Raw genomic sequence first — 14,378 nt, 5'->3', positions numbered from 1 at the left:
CCAGCAGGGACAGGACGGGAACTCACTTCCCAGGGACTGGCTAAGAGTTCGGTTACAATGAAAGACCAAAGTTAAGGTCTGACCAGGGTGAGAAGCATGCTGAGGAAATAGTTCGGGGATTTTCATTTTCATTCTGTTGTAGTCAGTTTGCAACTGAGTTTTGGGGGGAAATAATAAATTCCTTTGATGAAAACATATCCAAATGCAGATGTCGCAGAAGGTACCAGTCTCCCATCAAGGCACATCCTGAGCGAAGGTCCCCACTCCGTCCCTGCGGAGCTGCCCCAGCTGCGGGCATCGGAGCTGTCCCAAGGCACACACGTGGCCCTTTTCAAAGGCTGCTTGTTCAGCCCGTGAGAAGCCCGTGTTTGGTTAGCCCGGGAGGCTCCCAACGTCGCCATCACTTCCGAATCTCCAGGGCCCCCTCCCAGCCCCTGGCCTTTGTGCTGACTCTCGGACCCCTGGTCGTGACTCATCTGGGCCTTGGCTGGGTCATCTATGACATGAAGGCTGGACCCGAGGCTCCCCCAGGCCCCTGCCAGCCAGGCCGGTAGAGTGACGTCCTCCTGGGGCTGGTGGCCGAGGAGACAGCAGGCCCCACCCTGGTCTGCCCAGGCTGCCTGTTGGAGGTGGCCGCTCTGAGGACCACTCCGTCCGCCCAGCCCCATCCCCCCCAGCTGGCCCATGTCCCTGCGCTCAGACAGACCAGATGCGGTTCCACCACCGGCCGCGCCTTCTGCCCATCCCCGTGGCTGCCCCCGCCGCGTGGTTCACCTGCAGTGGCACAAACGCACAGCGGGGCCCCGAGCGGCTCCCCTCTCAGTGGCTGCCCTGCCGGTCCTGCCATCACATCAGGATGTGGCCCTGGGAGCAGGAGCTGAGAAGCTGCTTCACCCTGCAGAGAAGCCATTGAGAGGGGCCTTCCTTCTCTCTGGCCTCTCAGGGGCCCCCCAACACACACACACACAGTGGCAACCCACAGCCCAGGGCCAGCGGCACTTGGGGGACAGTCTTAGCCTTGCTGTGACCCACAGGTCACCCCAGAACACCTGAAGCCTGGAGTGTGGCTCAGCTCACCATGTCCCCAGCACCCAGTTTAGAGGGTGTGCCGTGCTCGGCAGGCACTGACTCATGGCCATTACTGGCGCTGATGCCAACTGGGGGAGGCGGCAGCCGCGGTGCACCGCGTGCGAGTGAAGGAATGAGGAGGCCTGGCCTGGAGAGGGGAAGTTTCCAGCCGGGGTGACCAACGGAGGGGAAGCCTCCTTTCCCTTCATTTTTAGACTCACACCCCCGATCCACGGGTCTGTGCCCGCTGCGGGGGGCTGCCAACGCGAACGGCCACAAGTGCACCCACGTGCACGCACACACGCACACTCCCAGACACGCCGGCTCCTCTGAGCACCGGGAGCTTCCACCTCTGTAATCAGCAGCCAGGAAGGCACCGAAATGCTATTTCAGGGAGGAGTCCGGGGCGGCCTTGAAGACAGACCTTGGCTGACAGCAAAACAACAAACCGCCCGGCGGACAAACCAACCACCGGCCAGCGCCTGAGCGTCCCGAGCGCCGCCCTAGACCTGAGCGCCAAGGGCAGGTCCCTCCCCCCGCCTTCCCCAGAGCCCAGGGTCTGAGCACCCACAGTGGCCGTGAGACGCAGGAGTGGCACATGGGAGAGGAAGCAGAAATAGCCAGGGGGGAGGAGAGCAGAGTTTAAATAAAAGCCAGACTTAGCAGAGCTCAGCTTTTGGAACAACATTCTGTCCCAACTCAGAACAGTCAAAAGGAAAAGAAATGTTTCTATAAAAATGAGCAAAAGTGACCCTTGGGTGCTTATGTCCCCCGAGCAGAGACAGAGCCCCAAGTGTGGGGGCTGGCCGGCCGCGGCCGGGGCGGGGGGCCGTGCCGGGGTGGGGGCCGTGCGCCTACCTGAGATCCGGTCCCTCTCCATTCCTACGGATATATTTAGCAGCAGGCGGGCGTCCCGGCGTCCCCTTTCTCACCCCCGTCGCCCCCCCTTTCTGCCTCCTCCTCCTCCTCCTCCTCCTCCTCCTCCAAAAACACTCTTTGTCTGGTCTAATTTCTTCAATCTGTTGCAATCACGAATGCATCCAAATTACCACATTTCCATGTGCTGATCATATGTTTGTGCTCCAAACTGAAGTAGCATTGTCTCTTCGAAACCGGAGGAGAAAAGGAGCAAAGGAGAGAAATTCAAAAAGAAGCGGCGAGGGAAAGGGCCAGGGTGGCCCCGGGAGTCAGCGCTGGCCGCGGCGTGTCCCTCGGTGCGGAGGCTACAGAGGTCCAGCAGCTTCCGGCGGCCTCTCCCTCCACTCCCAGCTCCCGCCGCCGGAGTCTCACTGCTCCTTTTTAATATCCACTTGGAGATGCTTAACTTAGCCTCTTGGAAACCAACTCACAGAGTCAAATTCCTGGCGACTTCCAAAGTCTTTCATTTTCCTTGTCCCGCGATGCTACGATTTCCCTGGGTTTAAGCGTTTAAAAAGCCCAGTTCCCGCGTGCCTGCCTGGCCTTCCTCCGCCCCCAGTTGGCCCAGCCCTTCCTTCACCCTGCACCCCAACTCCGCTGGGCGGCAGGGGTGGCCGTGTCCCAGGCAGGCAGGCCAAGAGAAGGTTCCAGAGCACCTGCCCAGGAGGAACCCTGCGAAGCCACCCTGTCCCGTTAGACAGAGGCAGCCGCTGTCCCCGCCCAAGCCGAGAGGCAGAGCAGGACAGGGACTTCCTGGAAGATTCCGACCACACACTCATGAGTCAGTAGCTCCTGGCCGTCCCCTGGGAGGGAGCAAGTCTTCCTGCGCCGACCTCCCCAGACTCCGCGCCTCTCTGGGAGCTCAGGGCCCGGCTGGGGGTGTCAGTGCTGTTTCCTGGGGACCCCTGGGGCTGCTCACTGGCAACCTGGATGCTCCCCACCAGCACCTGGTCAGAGTCTAGGCGGGGCCCGTGGGGTCCAGTGTGTGTCTACAGGGTGGGGGGTGGGGGGCCGCCCCTCTGCTCCCTGCACCTCAAGGGTTCATTCATACCTGAGACACAGACACAGGCTCTGTATGTCCAACCCTGTTTAAAGAAAATGTGCATTCGTGCCAACATTTAGGACTCACAATTTCCCCGAGAACTCCAGATTTTCAGCTTCTCTTGAGAAAGGGAGGGTGTGTGGCCACACAGGGCTGGTTTGAAGACTGCCGTGCCCTTCCAATGAAACACACAGTTCCTGGTTGGTTCTGGTCCCAAGGCCCTTTACGAATTTTCATTATTGGCCCAGACCCCCGGGGGCCTCTGAGTTTGTAATCCCTGCCCCACGGGGCCAGGTGAGTTACCTATGACCAGGTGAGGCCCGTGCACAGCTCTCAGCTAGAGGACAGAGCCAAAGGCCCTGGAAGGCCACTTCGGGCTACAGTCCCCATCCCCTCCCTGCCAGGGACAGGACCCTAAAAGTGGTCTTCTGGGCAGAAAGGCATCTTCATGGGGAGCAGAGAGACAGTTTTCAGCCTTCTGGGAGACACCAAGCAGCAGCCGGCCTCCCCCAAAGAGCCCGGAGGACCCCAACAGCAAAGGCAGCTGAGTGGGAAGGCCGGGTGGGGGTCCCGGGGGCTCTCGGGCACTGCAGTGGGCTGAGCAATGGCCCCCAAAGTATCACAGCCTAATCCCTAGAACCTGTACATGGGATCTTATTTGGAAAAAGGGTCTTTGCAAATATGAGCATGTGAAGGATCTCGGGTGGGGAGGTCTTCCTGGACTTTCTGGGTGGGCCCTGAGGGCCATGGCGGGTCTGGGGGGGGCAGGTGGCAGAGAGAGACCTGACACTGACACAAGGAGAAGGCGGAGACGGAGCCCAGAGGGTGCGAAGGTGCTGCCTTGGAGGCAGGAGGCCACCAGCCGAGAGCCACGGCTGCCCCGAGGCAGGAAGAGGCAGAGACGGCTGAGCAGCCCCCCACACAGCCTCCAACAGACACCCTGACTTCAGACGTGCGGCCTCCAGACCGTGAGAGAATGAACTTGTGTTGTGTGACCTTCCCAGTTCGTGGTCATTTGTGGAAGCCGCGGGAGGAAGCTGGCGTAGGCACCGTGGGCCAAAGCGCCAGCACTCACTGGCCCGTCTTCTGTTATTTTATTTCTTTCTAAAACATTATGTTAAACTAACTGCTAACAAGCGTGGACTCAGAACGGTGGGAATCACAGAGATTTCTTGGTCTGTTTATTTAATCTCTTTCCCACTTTTGAAATAATATTCCTGATTGGTTTTTCTGATTATAAACGTAATATCTGTTCATTGTATTAAATTTAGAAACTGCAGACAAAACATGAAGAAGAAACCCAGTTAATCCTGTGTGACACCCTCCAAACCAACTCCCGCCGCAGCAGGCGAGTCTGCGGGGGCCGCGAGGCTTCTGACCCGGGCTGGGGGTCGGGGGTGTGGAACCGGGTGTGGGCCGGGCCGGGGCAGGGCCGTGGCAGGCTCGCCACCCGGCCACCTACTGTGTGCTGTATGTGCTGGGGTGTCATGGCTGCTGTTGGTGCCGTTGCCGAGCGCCGCCCTGAACCCGGATTTTGGCGCACGGTCCATTTCCCGGCCATGCCTGGAACTACAAGCGCACTGGCCCAAGCGCGGGGAATTTGAAACGCAAAACCTGGCAGCACCGATTGGCTCCGACGGGGCCAGCACCAGTCATGAGCCGGCGCAGAGGTGGGGCAGGGCCAGGCCAGGGTGGCCTGCAGAGGAGGAGGACCCCAACTCCCCACCATGCGTGGTGTGCCAGCCTCAGTACAGGCTTTAAGGGGGCAACTGACCGGGCCAGGCCACACTCGAGTCCCATAGCAGCTTCCCCACGCAGCTCCCCCCTCCGCAGGAACACTGAGGAGGTTTCTGTGGTCCTGCAAAACTTTATCCCCGTCTTGGATTTGGGGCGCGTTAGCATATTAAATGCAGTGAGTGGTCCTGCGGTGACCAGCCTGGCGTGGTTTAACCCAGCTTCTCTCAAACTGGACCCAGCGTTCTGTCCCGAGGAGGCAGGACCCTCAGAGCCACGGCTCTGGGAACTTCTAGCTCTGCCAGCCCATGAGTCCCAGCTGCTGGCCACCCCAGCCTGCCCACATCCCGGGTGGGCACTGCTACCCAACAGCCCCTTCCAGACAGTTCCCAGGAGGGCATCTTCACCCCCGACAGACCCCTGGCCACTTTCTTTGGGACGTCACCATCACCAGTCCAAAGCTCCCCTGAACTGCAGGGTGGGGCTCTGCCGGCACAGGGTCACTTGCAGAAGCCGTGGAGGGCCCAGGCAGGGGAAGGGGAAGAGGGGGCATCTCGTGGAGAGAAGTGAAACAATCGTTCTTCTCTCTCCAGCGTGGCCTGGGAACTGTTTATTTTTCGAGGCTCAGTCAAATGCCTCCTCTATCAGGCAGCCTTCCTGGGTGCCCCTCCCCTCCCATCCTGCTCGCCAGCGAGGCCCAGCCTTCATGGACAGCCCTGACATCAGAGCCTCTGGGTATAGATTCTCCTCCTCCGTGGAAATTCGTACTCCAAACTGGCAGTGACTGCAGACTAAAGTCCCTGCTCCCACGTGAAACAGAAGAAAAAGGTATGGGTGGCTTCTCCTTCCCCACCCACCTCTCCAGCCTCTGTGACCAAGGCCGAGGGTGGGGGGCGTGTTCCATTCAGCCCCCAGGCACACCACCCTGAGAGCTAGTGCCCCTGTCCCCTTCCAGGAAGCACATCTTCATCCCCCCCACACCCGGCTGGGAGGGGACAAGTGCCAGGCGTCCCCCAGCATGGCCTGAGCTCCCTCCACTAGGGCAAGAGGCCCTGGGGCTGTCCCAGCCATCCAGGAAGGGGAGCACGTCCTCCAGACAGCAGGGGCCTCCGGAAAGGGGCTTCACAGTTGGCACCACCTTGACTCTCCTGTGAGGAGGTGGGGAGAGGGACTCTCTGGCCAAAAGGACACGTTCTGACGCTCTGGGCTCAGACTTTCTGCCACCTGCCCCCCTCCCACAGCGCAGGTGCCTGTGAATCCTCGCGATGACCACCAAGCTAGCGATGACCACCAAGCTAGCGGGAGACGCCGCAGCCTCCCACTTCAGAACTGGCAGCTCCACCGGCCTCCTGCTCACCCCGACGCCACCTCCCCAGTTTGCTTCCCTGAATGAGGAACGATGGAGCTCCACCCCCGGCCCTCCCGCCACCCTGCCGCAGCCACCACTGCTGTACCTGCCAGCAGAGCCGGCCAAGACCCTCCAGGCCGGCCCCAGGCTGGGGCAGCGGCATGCCTCTCCAGAACCTTCTCTCGACTTTTTATTGTGCCTCAAGCTTGGGCTGTTCCTAAACCAATACAACCCAGCTACTCTCTGCCCTTGGGGCTGCTGCAGGGTTTACTACTGTGCGCAGCCTGTTGCTCTGGGAGTCCTTCCAGGTCAGCGTGGAAGGAAACCAAGACAATGGGAGAAGCAGCCCAGAAGGGCCAAATTCCACCGCTAACGGCCCTCGCGCTCAGCCATCCGTCCCGGGCCGCAGCCCACCCGGAGCCGGCGCTGGCGCTCCGTTCATAAGGGGCCCCCAACCGTCCGTGCAGGACAAGGGGGCTCTGAGGGCGCAGAGGCCAGGGTCCTTTGCAGAGGGCCCTGGAGTTTACGCTTCTCCCCAGCAGACGTAAAACTCCAAGAGTGGGTGACTTTCCCTGGAGACCCCGATTCTGCCTGCTCAGTAGGTGCCCGGCAATTGTTTGCTGGATGAACGACACACGTAAAGATCCAACGTGAAGATTACCCAACCCGGTGCCGCCCTGTAGAACTTTCTGCAGTGATGTAAATGTTCTATAGCTGCCGTGTTCAACATGGTAGCCACATGTGGTGCTGAGCGCTTGCAATGGGGCGGCGCTACCAAGGCACGAGGTTTTCATTTATACTAAATAATTTAAATTTAAATAACCACAAGTGCCTGGTGCCTGCCCATTATCCAGACCCCCTCTGTGGCCCTCTCCTCCCTGGAGACGTTGCATTCTCCATCAATTTCTTCCCCAGAAGGCAAACAAAGGGGAAAGCTACTCTCCAGCCAAGGCAAAAAAAAGGCAGATATTCCTATTTGAAACTAGTTTTTTGGCTGGGTGCAGTGGCTCACTCACGCCTGCAATGCCAGGAGTTCGGGAGGCCAAGGCGGGAGGATCACTTGAGGCCAGCAGTTCAAGGCCAGCCTGGGCAACACAGAGAGACCCCGTCTCTACAAAAAGTAATAAAAAGTTAGCCGGGCATGGTGGCGCATGCCTGTAGTCCCAGATACCCAGGAGGCTGAGGCAGGAGGATGGCTTGAGCCCAGGAGTTTGAGGTTGCTGTGAGCTATGATGATGCCACTGCACTCCAGCCTGGGCAACAGAGTGAGACTCTGTCTCTAAATAAAATAAAATAAAACAAAACAAAATAAAAATATAAGAAGAGAAAGTACGTGAGCATTTGGGTTGATCGTGGGCATTGCATAAGCTGAGGGACTGTGGCTCCTGCCATCCTGGCCTAAGTCGCAAACAGCCTAGAGAGGAACCTTTGCCCTTCTGGGCGGAAATGGGGTGCAGAGTCCTAGACACAGGAGACCAGCCAGAGAGTGTGACAAAGAAGCCAGGCTGAGCGGAGGCTCCAAATAGAGATTCAGAACGGGGAGGCCAGGGAGGCTGTGGGTCCAGGGAGGAAGCCCTGCCTGGGCCTCGGTCTCAGCAACAGGGAGGCAGGGACAGAGCCTGACGCCCCGAAGACGAGGAAAGGGTGTCTGGGCTGCAGCCCGCGGAGGCGCACGGGGAGGATTCTGCGTGTCAGCAGGCAGACCCATGCAAACCCAGATCACCAGCTTGCAGCTTTGGGCTTCAGCAAATTATGCCTTAGGCTTCCAAGCTGAGCTGTGGTCACAGCTGCCAAGTGCTGACGGCACAGAACTGTCCAGTCTGAGCACAGGAAGCAGCAGCCAGAGGCCGTGTCCACGCAGCCCAGGGTGCCAGCCTCCCGAGACCTCACCCCCAAGAGCACTGGGGCCCCTCCCCACCCATCTGGACTGGGCTGGCCTTGGAGAGGGAGGAAGACAGAGAGGCAGACCCGCTGCAGAGGCGAGGGGCCCAGAGAAAGTCCCCCCGAAACACAGCAGCAGCTGGGCCGTCCAGTGGTTAGTGGCCCAACATGGCGGGGGTGGGTGGAGCCCCTCTTAACCACGGTGCTGAATCACTCAGCCGCCCCAAAGGCCTCCAGCCGGAGCGTCACCCTTCTCCTCCCACACCCTGTCCCATCCTGCACCACAAGGGGCCTCACAAGCACTGCACGCCCACATGTGGCCCCACGTCACCCACATGCTATGCACACGCCATAACCTCCACCCCCACTCCCTGCAGAGCCACCCTCGCCACTCGACAGGTCTGGGGGGCGCAGCCCACTGGCGCTGCGTCCGCCTCTGGAGGATGGACGGAGGGAGAGGTTTGAGCCGGCCTCACAGAAATAGGCTCGGGAACATTTTGGGTACGGAATTCTGGGGTCCCAGGGAGCCAGTGCAGACTAGAACTGTCCAATTTCATAGCCACTAGCCACACATAGACATTAAGTGGAAATTAATTAAAAATAAGTTAATTAATTCTATGCAAATGAATGAATGAAATAAAGTTAAAAAACGTATACTGGACCGGGCGCAGTGGCTCACGCCTGTAATCCCAGCACTCTGGGAGGCCGAGGCGGGTGGATCACTCAAGGTCAGGAGTTCCAGACCAGCCTTAGCAAGAGTGAGACCCCGTCTCTACTAAAAATAGAAAGAAATTATCTGGCCAACTAAAATATATATAGAAAAAAAATTAGCTGGGCATGGTGGCACATGCCTGTAGTCCTAGCTACCCGGGAGGCTGAGGCAGTAGGATCGCTTAAGCCCAGGAGTCTGAGGTTGCTGTGAGCTAGGCTGATGCCACAGCACTCACTCTAGCCCGGGCAACAAAGCAAGACTCTGTCTCAAAAAAAAAAAAAAAAAAACGTATACTGCAAGTGGGCAATAGATCCACATGACTTGCAGCTACCACACGGGTCAGTACAGGTGTGGAACAAGCCCACCATCCAGAAAGTTCCACTGGACAGGGCTCAGGGGGTGTGGGCTCCAGGCGGGCATGTGCCCTGGCCCCCCTTGGGCACCCTGTCCTGGGTCTGAAGGCAGCCCCAGGTCACAGATGCTCCATTTGTGTGGATTTCACTCTGTGTCCTCCTCTAATTTCTGTCTCCTCTAGAACGGCTGCTCCGTGAGGGCACAGTCCCTGCCTGTCTGTCAACGTGATGTCTCCTCTCCCAGCGGCCCCAGCACATACATGCAGAGGAGCTGTCTCTGCTCTGCTCAGAGCCCCTCATCTCCTAGGGGTGGTGAGTTCCTTCATCTCTGTGACCCAACGTCCTCTCCAAATAGAGGCCACCAGACAAGCGCTCGTCCCCCAGCCTGGCCGCTGCAAGTGACAGCCAAGAAGCAACAAGGTGGACTCAGGAACACAGGGGCTTGTGATGGCCACACGGGGGTTGGGCTGGCCTGAGACAGCCAGCAGGGAGACAATGCACAGGCCCAGCCCTGGGCCCTCTGTCCCTTCCCTGCCCAGGCTGGACCCGTGGCTGGCGGAGTCCCTTCCACACTGTGAGCAGTTACTCCTGCCCCAGAGCTCTGCCTGGGGGAGTGTCTTTTCCCCCCTCGTCACGGTTAGTGTGAAAAAATTTTAAACACACAGAAAAAGCATAAAGAGCAGCACAGTGACCACCCCCAGGAATCCACGTATTTAATCCTGGGCAATGCCAGCCTAGTTGCTCTGTCCCGGGAGCATCTGCAGTCCTGCAAGGCTGCAGGGACAAGCCTCGGTGGGCCACGAGTACTGAACCGGTACCGGGCAGCCCTGGGTCAAAGCCACTCTTCCTTGGCGTGCCCATCCCTTCGGCACCTCAAACCAGGCCACCCTATGGTATCCATCCCCCCACTCTCTCTTCTGTCCTGCACGTGGCCTTCTCCCCGTGCCTGGGGTGGCTGCCTGGGGAGAGGTGAATGGCCCCTGCCCCCGTGAGGATGGTCTCCAGGACAGGGCAGCGTTGACAGGCCTGGAAGCCACCTCTATCCGGAGCTGTCAAAGATGACATCTCCCTGGACAAGGGGCAAGTGGCCCCACTCACCCAGGAAGGCCAGGTGGGGGCTCAGTCCTGGACCAGAAGAAGGAAGGAGGCTGAGGCGGGACAGGCCACTTACCTGGGCCAGTTGGGTCACCAAGCCTCCGGAGACGGCCGCTGGAGGTCCGTGTGACTCCTAAGGACAGAGAAAAAGGGCAAAGGTCACACGAGGCCACTGGGACTCTCCCACCCGGTAGATGGTTAACACTTGTTGTGTCCTGGCCTCTGCTCCTGCCAGGGGCTCCAGAACCAGAAATTGGACCCTTCTGGGGTCAGAGGCCATAGTCCTTCCAGGTAAGCCTGGACCTGTGATGACAGCTGCCACCACCCAGGTGCTGGCCGCTGGCTGGGCACTGGGCCAAGCCCTCCACACACATTCTCCCACTCACCCTCACCACCCCCGCTCCGCAGATAACAGCTGAGTCTCAGCAGGGCTCAGAGACTGGCCCGCGCCACTAGGAGCTGAGCCCAGAACACACCCAATCCATCAGACTCCAAAGTCTGGGCTCTGCTCAAGTGTACAGCACTGCTGTGGCCACCTCTGGGTGGAGAGAGGGGCTGGTGCCCTGCCAGGCACAGGCCACCCTCCTATAGCCGGTGTCTGCCTATCCTACAGGCTGGGGCTTCCCTACACCAGGGTCTGTAACACGGGGGCAGCCCTGACCCAGCCCCCTCGGCTCCCAGGGCTGGGTGGAGCTGGCTGGATTTGGGGCATGTGAGGGACAAGCTGTTCTCACCTCCTGCCCCTGGAGGGAACAAGGACAGAGCCCCAGATTAGAGCAGCCCCATGCGGCACGCGTTCCCTCCACCCACACGTGGCCCGTGGCCCGGTGCTCGCGCGCTGGAGAGGCTTAAGGCGGGCAAGTCCTGACTCGAGGGATTTGCCGAGGTGCTAAGCTGAGCAAACCCAAAGGCTGCCAGGAGGAGTGGTAGGCGGTGCCAGGCACGGCGCTCTGCAGGTGTCCCCTGGGTGATGCCATGCAGCCATCCTTCAGAGCGCGGCAGGGACACCCCGACCAGCCCAGCAGAGCCACCCGACAGTGAGACAAGGGACCAATGTAGGCCCAGACACGCCCTGTAGCCTCCACCGCCTGACCCCCAAGCTGGCTGCTGGTCCGAGGAGAGGCTCTTGCCCCATCCACTGTCTGTCCATACGTCCGTCCTTCTGCTCCACAAACCCAGCCCTGAACTGCGACCAGCTGGAAGCGACGCAGCCAGTATTGTCTCTAGAGCTTCCGGAGCTACCGCTGAGTGACCTGCACACCTGGCCTTCACGTCCAGCTCCTCAGGCCCATGCCCACACATGGTCTGTCCTTCGGGGACCTGGTATGGACGGTCGATGCTAAGCCTGAGCCTCTCCAGTGCTGCGGGGACCCCAAGATGTGCCGCAACCTTAGTTGAACCCACGTGCCATGCACAGACCTGTGAGAAACGCACGCGGCATGAGGAGGGTGTGGGCACTGACGCCCGCAGTGACCAGGGAGGCTTCAGGGAGGCAGCGAGGACCCAGCCGAGCCCTGAAGGAGGGGACGGGTGGGGTGGAACGTGACACTGTGACGCCCACTGACCGCAGGTCACAAGCTGTCCGTTCACTCAACCCAACAACCCCGGCAGACGGGCGCCGCCAGCCGGGTCTCATGGAGCAGGGAAGCAAGGCTCAGAGACGAGCACACTGCCCGAGTCACACAGCCACTGAAGTCCCCTTGAGACCCCAGCCCGACCCACCCGCCTCGGCAACCTCACGCAGCATCCTTTTCTCAGCGCTGCCTGCTGAGCAGGGAAGACCCTGCTGGGAAAACCCAGGGACTCCAGCCCCAGTGGACAGAGGCTGACCGTGGCCGTGGACCTGCGGGGGGCACAGGGCGGAGCGCCTGCGTCTGGCTCCCAGAACCGACAGCCCCCTTAAGAGCAGGAGAGGGAGCCGAGAGTGCGGCTCTGGAGGGCTGCCCAGGGCCGGCAGGGAGGGGAGTGGAGGGGAGGGACAGACCCTGCCCCCAAGGCTGCTGAGGGCGCATGGTGGCGAGTCTGGGTCTCCCCGACCCGGCTCACCTCACCCCCGCAGCAGCTGTGACCACCCCTCCACGCACCTAATTGTGAGATGCACTGTGTGCGGTGACACGCCCCACGCACACACGTCAATGAACCACTGAGAGGCTCGGCTGTCCAGGGCTGAGAGTGGCACTAGTGAGTGACAGCTGTGCCCATAAATCCCCGGTGCCCCCAATGTGGAAACAATACGGGGTGAGGAGAGGCCAGCCCATCAGAGAAGAACGGGACAAACATTCCCATGGACTGAGTCACTTCCGGCTGAGACCGACATCTCTGCAGGGGGCACTGGTGACAGAGGCTGCCCTGTCCTCCTCGCTGGGCCAGCCAGACACCCACCCCTGCCGCCTGTCCTCTGGCTTCCGGGAGAAAGTCAACTGGAAGAGGACGCATCCAGGTGACACAAGCCCAGGGCATCTGATCCCTGAGAAACATTCTCACCCGTTCTCCCCACACCCGGGCGGGGGTAGAGGAGCCCTGATGAGGAAAACAGCATCTGTCTCGGATTTGTCGGGTGGAGTTTTTGTTTTATTTACACTGTTTATTTTTCTGATTTCCCAAAACGGCCGTCTGGTGCCTGGCAGCCCCTGGCACAGGGAAGATCAAAGCGAGCTCCGTGAATAAGGGAGAGAGAGTGGCCTGGGATGGCCCTGCACCGAGGAGACCGCCAGGCCCGGCGCAATTGCCGCCACCAGCTGCTGCCGCCACTGCCGGCACCACCGCCACCCTGGAAGGGACCCCAGCCAGGAACAGCTCACGTTCGGGCCCCCAGACCTAATTACTCAGGCCTGGGGCTGAGGCCAGCACAGAGGGAGCTGGAAGAGCCCCCAAGACATCTAACGACCCAGTCGTTCCGGTTGAGAATTGAGCTATTTTTATGTGATTTTAAAATAAAACATATTCGGAAGGGGAGAAGAGGACTGAAATTCAGCTGTCTGGAATCAGACCGATTTATTGGAGCTCTCAGAAGCAAAGGAGGCAGGAAAGTCTGGAGTTAGAAGATCAGGGTTCGAATCCAGACCTCGTGGGGCACCAGGTGTGGCCGCAGGAAGTGACTTCCACGATCAAGTCTCAGCTTCCTCATGGGCGACTCGGGACGGAGAAGGTGCTGACTTACGGGTTAAGATCAAATGAAGATGCTCTAAGCACCCTGACTTGGTCCACCGACCCATCACACATTGTACGTGTGTTTCAAAATTTCACACGTACCCCATAAATATGTACGGATATAATGTATCAAAAAATGTTTAAATAAAAAATAAAGGTAAATCTAAGCAAAAAAAAAGCTTAAATGAGGTCACACATTATAAGCACTTAGCACAGTGCCTGGCACAAAGTAAACACTCAATGGTATTATTATTACCCGATTATGATAATTATGTTATATAATATTATTATTATTATACAACAGACATGTAAACCAGCCTGGACCCAGGGACCTATTAGCAAAGCTTGGCTGCCTGGCGCTGATGCATTTTAACAAAATGTACCTGGTGCGTTATGGCCGGGGTGCTGGGACCCCACGGCAGGCTGTCAGTTCCAATGGACTCCCTCTTCATTCACGGGAGTCAAAACCCCTCCCCAGACCCCGGCGAGGGGCACATTTGGGGAAGATGGGGCAGTTTCCTAGATCCAGAGAGAACAGTCTGGATTTGGGGAGCTCCGACTGGGTGTTCACCAAGACCTGGCCCCAGGAACCTGCCTACCTGGCATCTGCTCACCTAGGCCAGGACAAAGGCCACTTCCTATACGTTCACAAACCCAGGCCAGTGACAAACATCAGTAAAACTTAATACCCTGAGGCATGAGATTAAAACACACTTCAGATAAGATAGGACAAGAGACAGCAGATGGCGGAAAGCTGGGGGCCCACCCTGGCAGGCCTTCCAAGCAGGAAAAAGCAAGACAGGAAAAAGCTCAGCCCTTAGAAGCAAGAGGGAAGACGTGGAGCTGGGGCTCCTGGTGCTCGACAGGAAGAGGATGATCCTGGCGGGGAGAGGAGACCTGGATGCCCCGGACGCATCCGCCTTGTGGACCAGCATTCAGGGCACGGAACCCCCAACGGCAGAGCCCCCTCCCAGGGCGCGGACACCAAGCAAACTGCCTGGCACCCTCCCGGCTCCTTTGCCCCAACCCCACCGAGCACAGACCCCCTGGGGAGCAGCCTTGCAGAGAGGGGCGCTG

At 59.2% G+C, this 14,378-nt stretch overlaps 1 protein-coding gene across 2 annotated transcripts in view; it reads right to left on the bottom strand.

The window, feature by feature from the left end:
- The window catches only part of SEPTIN9 (septin 9), a 164,156-nt gene that overhangs the window by 136,466 nt on the left and 13,312 nt on the right, over positions 1-14,378 (bottom strand). Inside the window, exon 2 of one of the 2 annotated variants that reach the window (XM_069482904.1) lies at positions 10,228-10,284. In XM_069482904.1, coding sequence (XP_069339005.1) covers positions 10,228-10,284 — 57 coding nt within the window. Of the gene's footprint in view, positions 1-1,926; positions 2,030-10,227; positions 10,285-14,378 lie in introns of those variants that run through there. The other variant, XM_069482906.1, reaches the window with a different exon arrangement.

Source organism: Eulemur rufifrons, chromosome 9 (genome assembly GCF_041146395.1).
Source record: "Eulemur rufifrons isolate Redbay chromosome 9, OSU_ERuf_1, whole genome shotgun sequence".
Classification (NCBI taxonomy): domain Eukaryota; kingdom Metazoa; phylum Chordata; class Mammalia; order Primates; family Lemuridae; genus Eulemur; species Eulemur rufifrons.
This window is presented reverse-complemented; position numbering and strand designations above follow the sequence as displayed.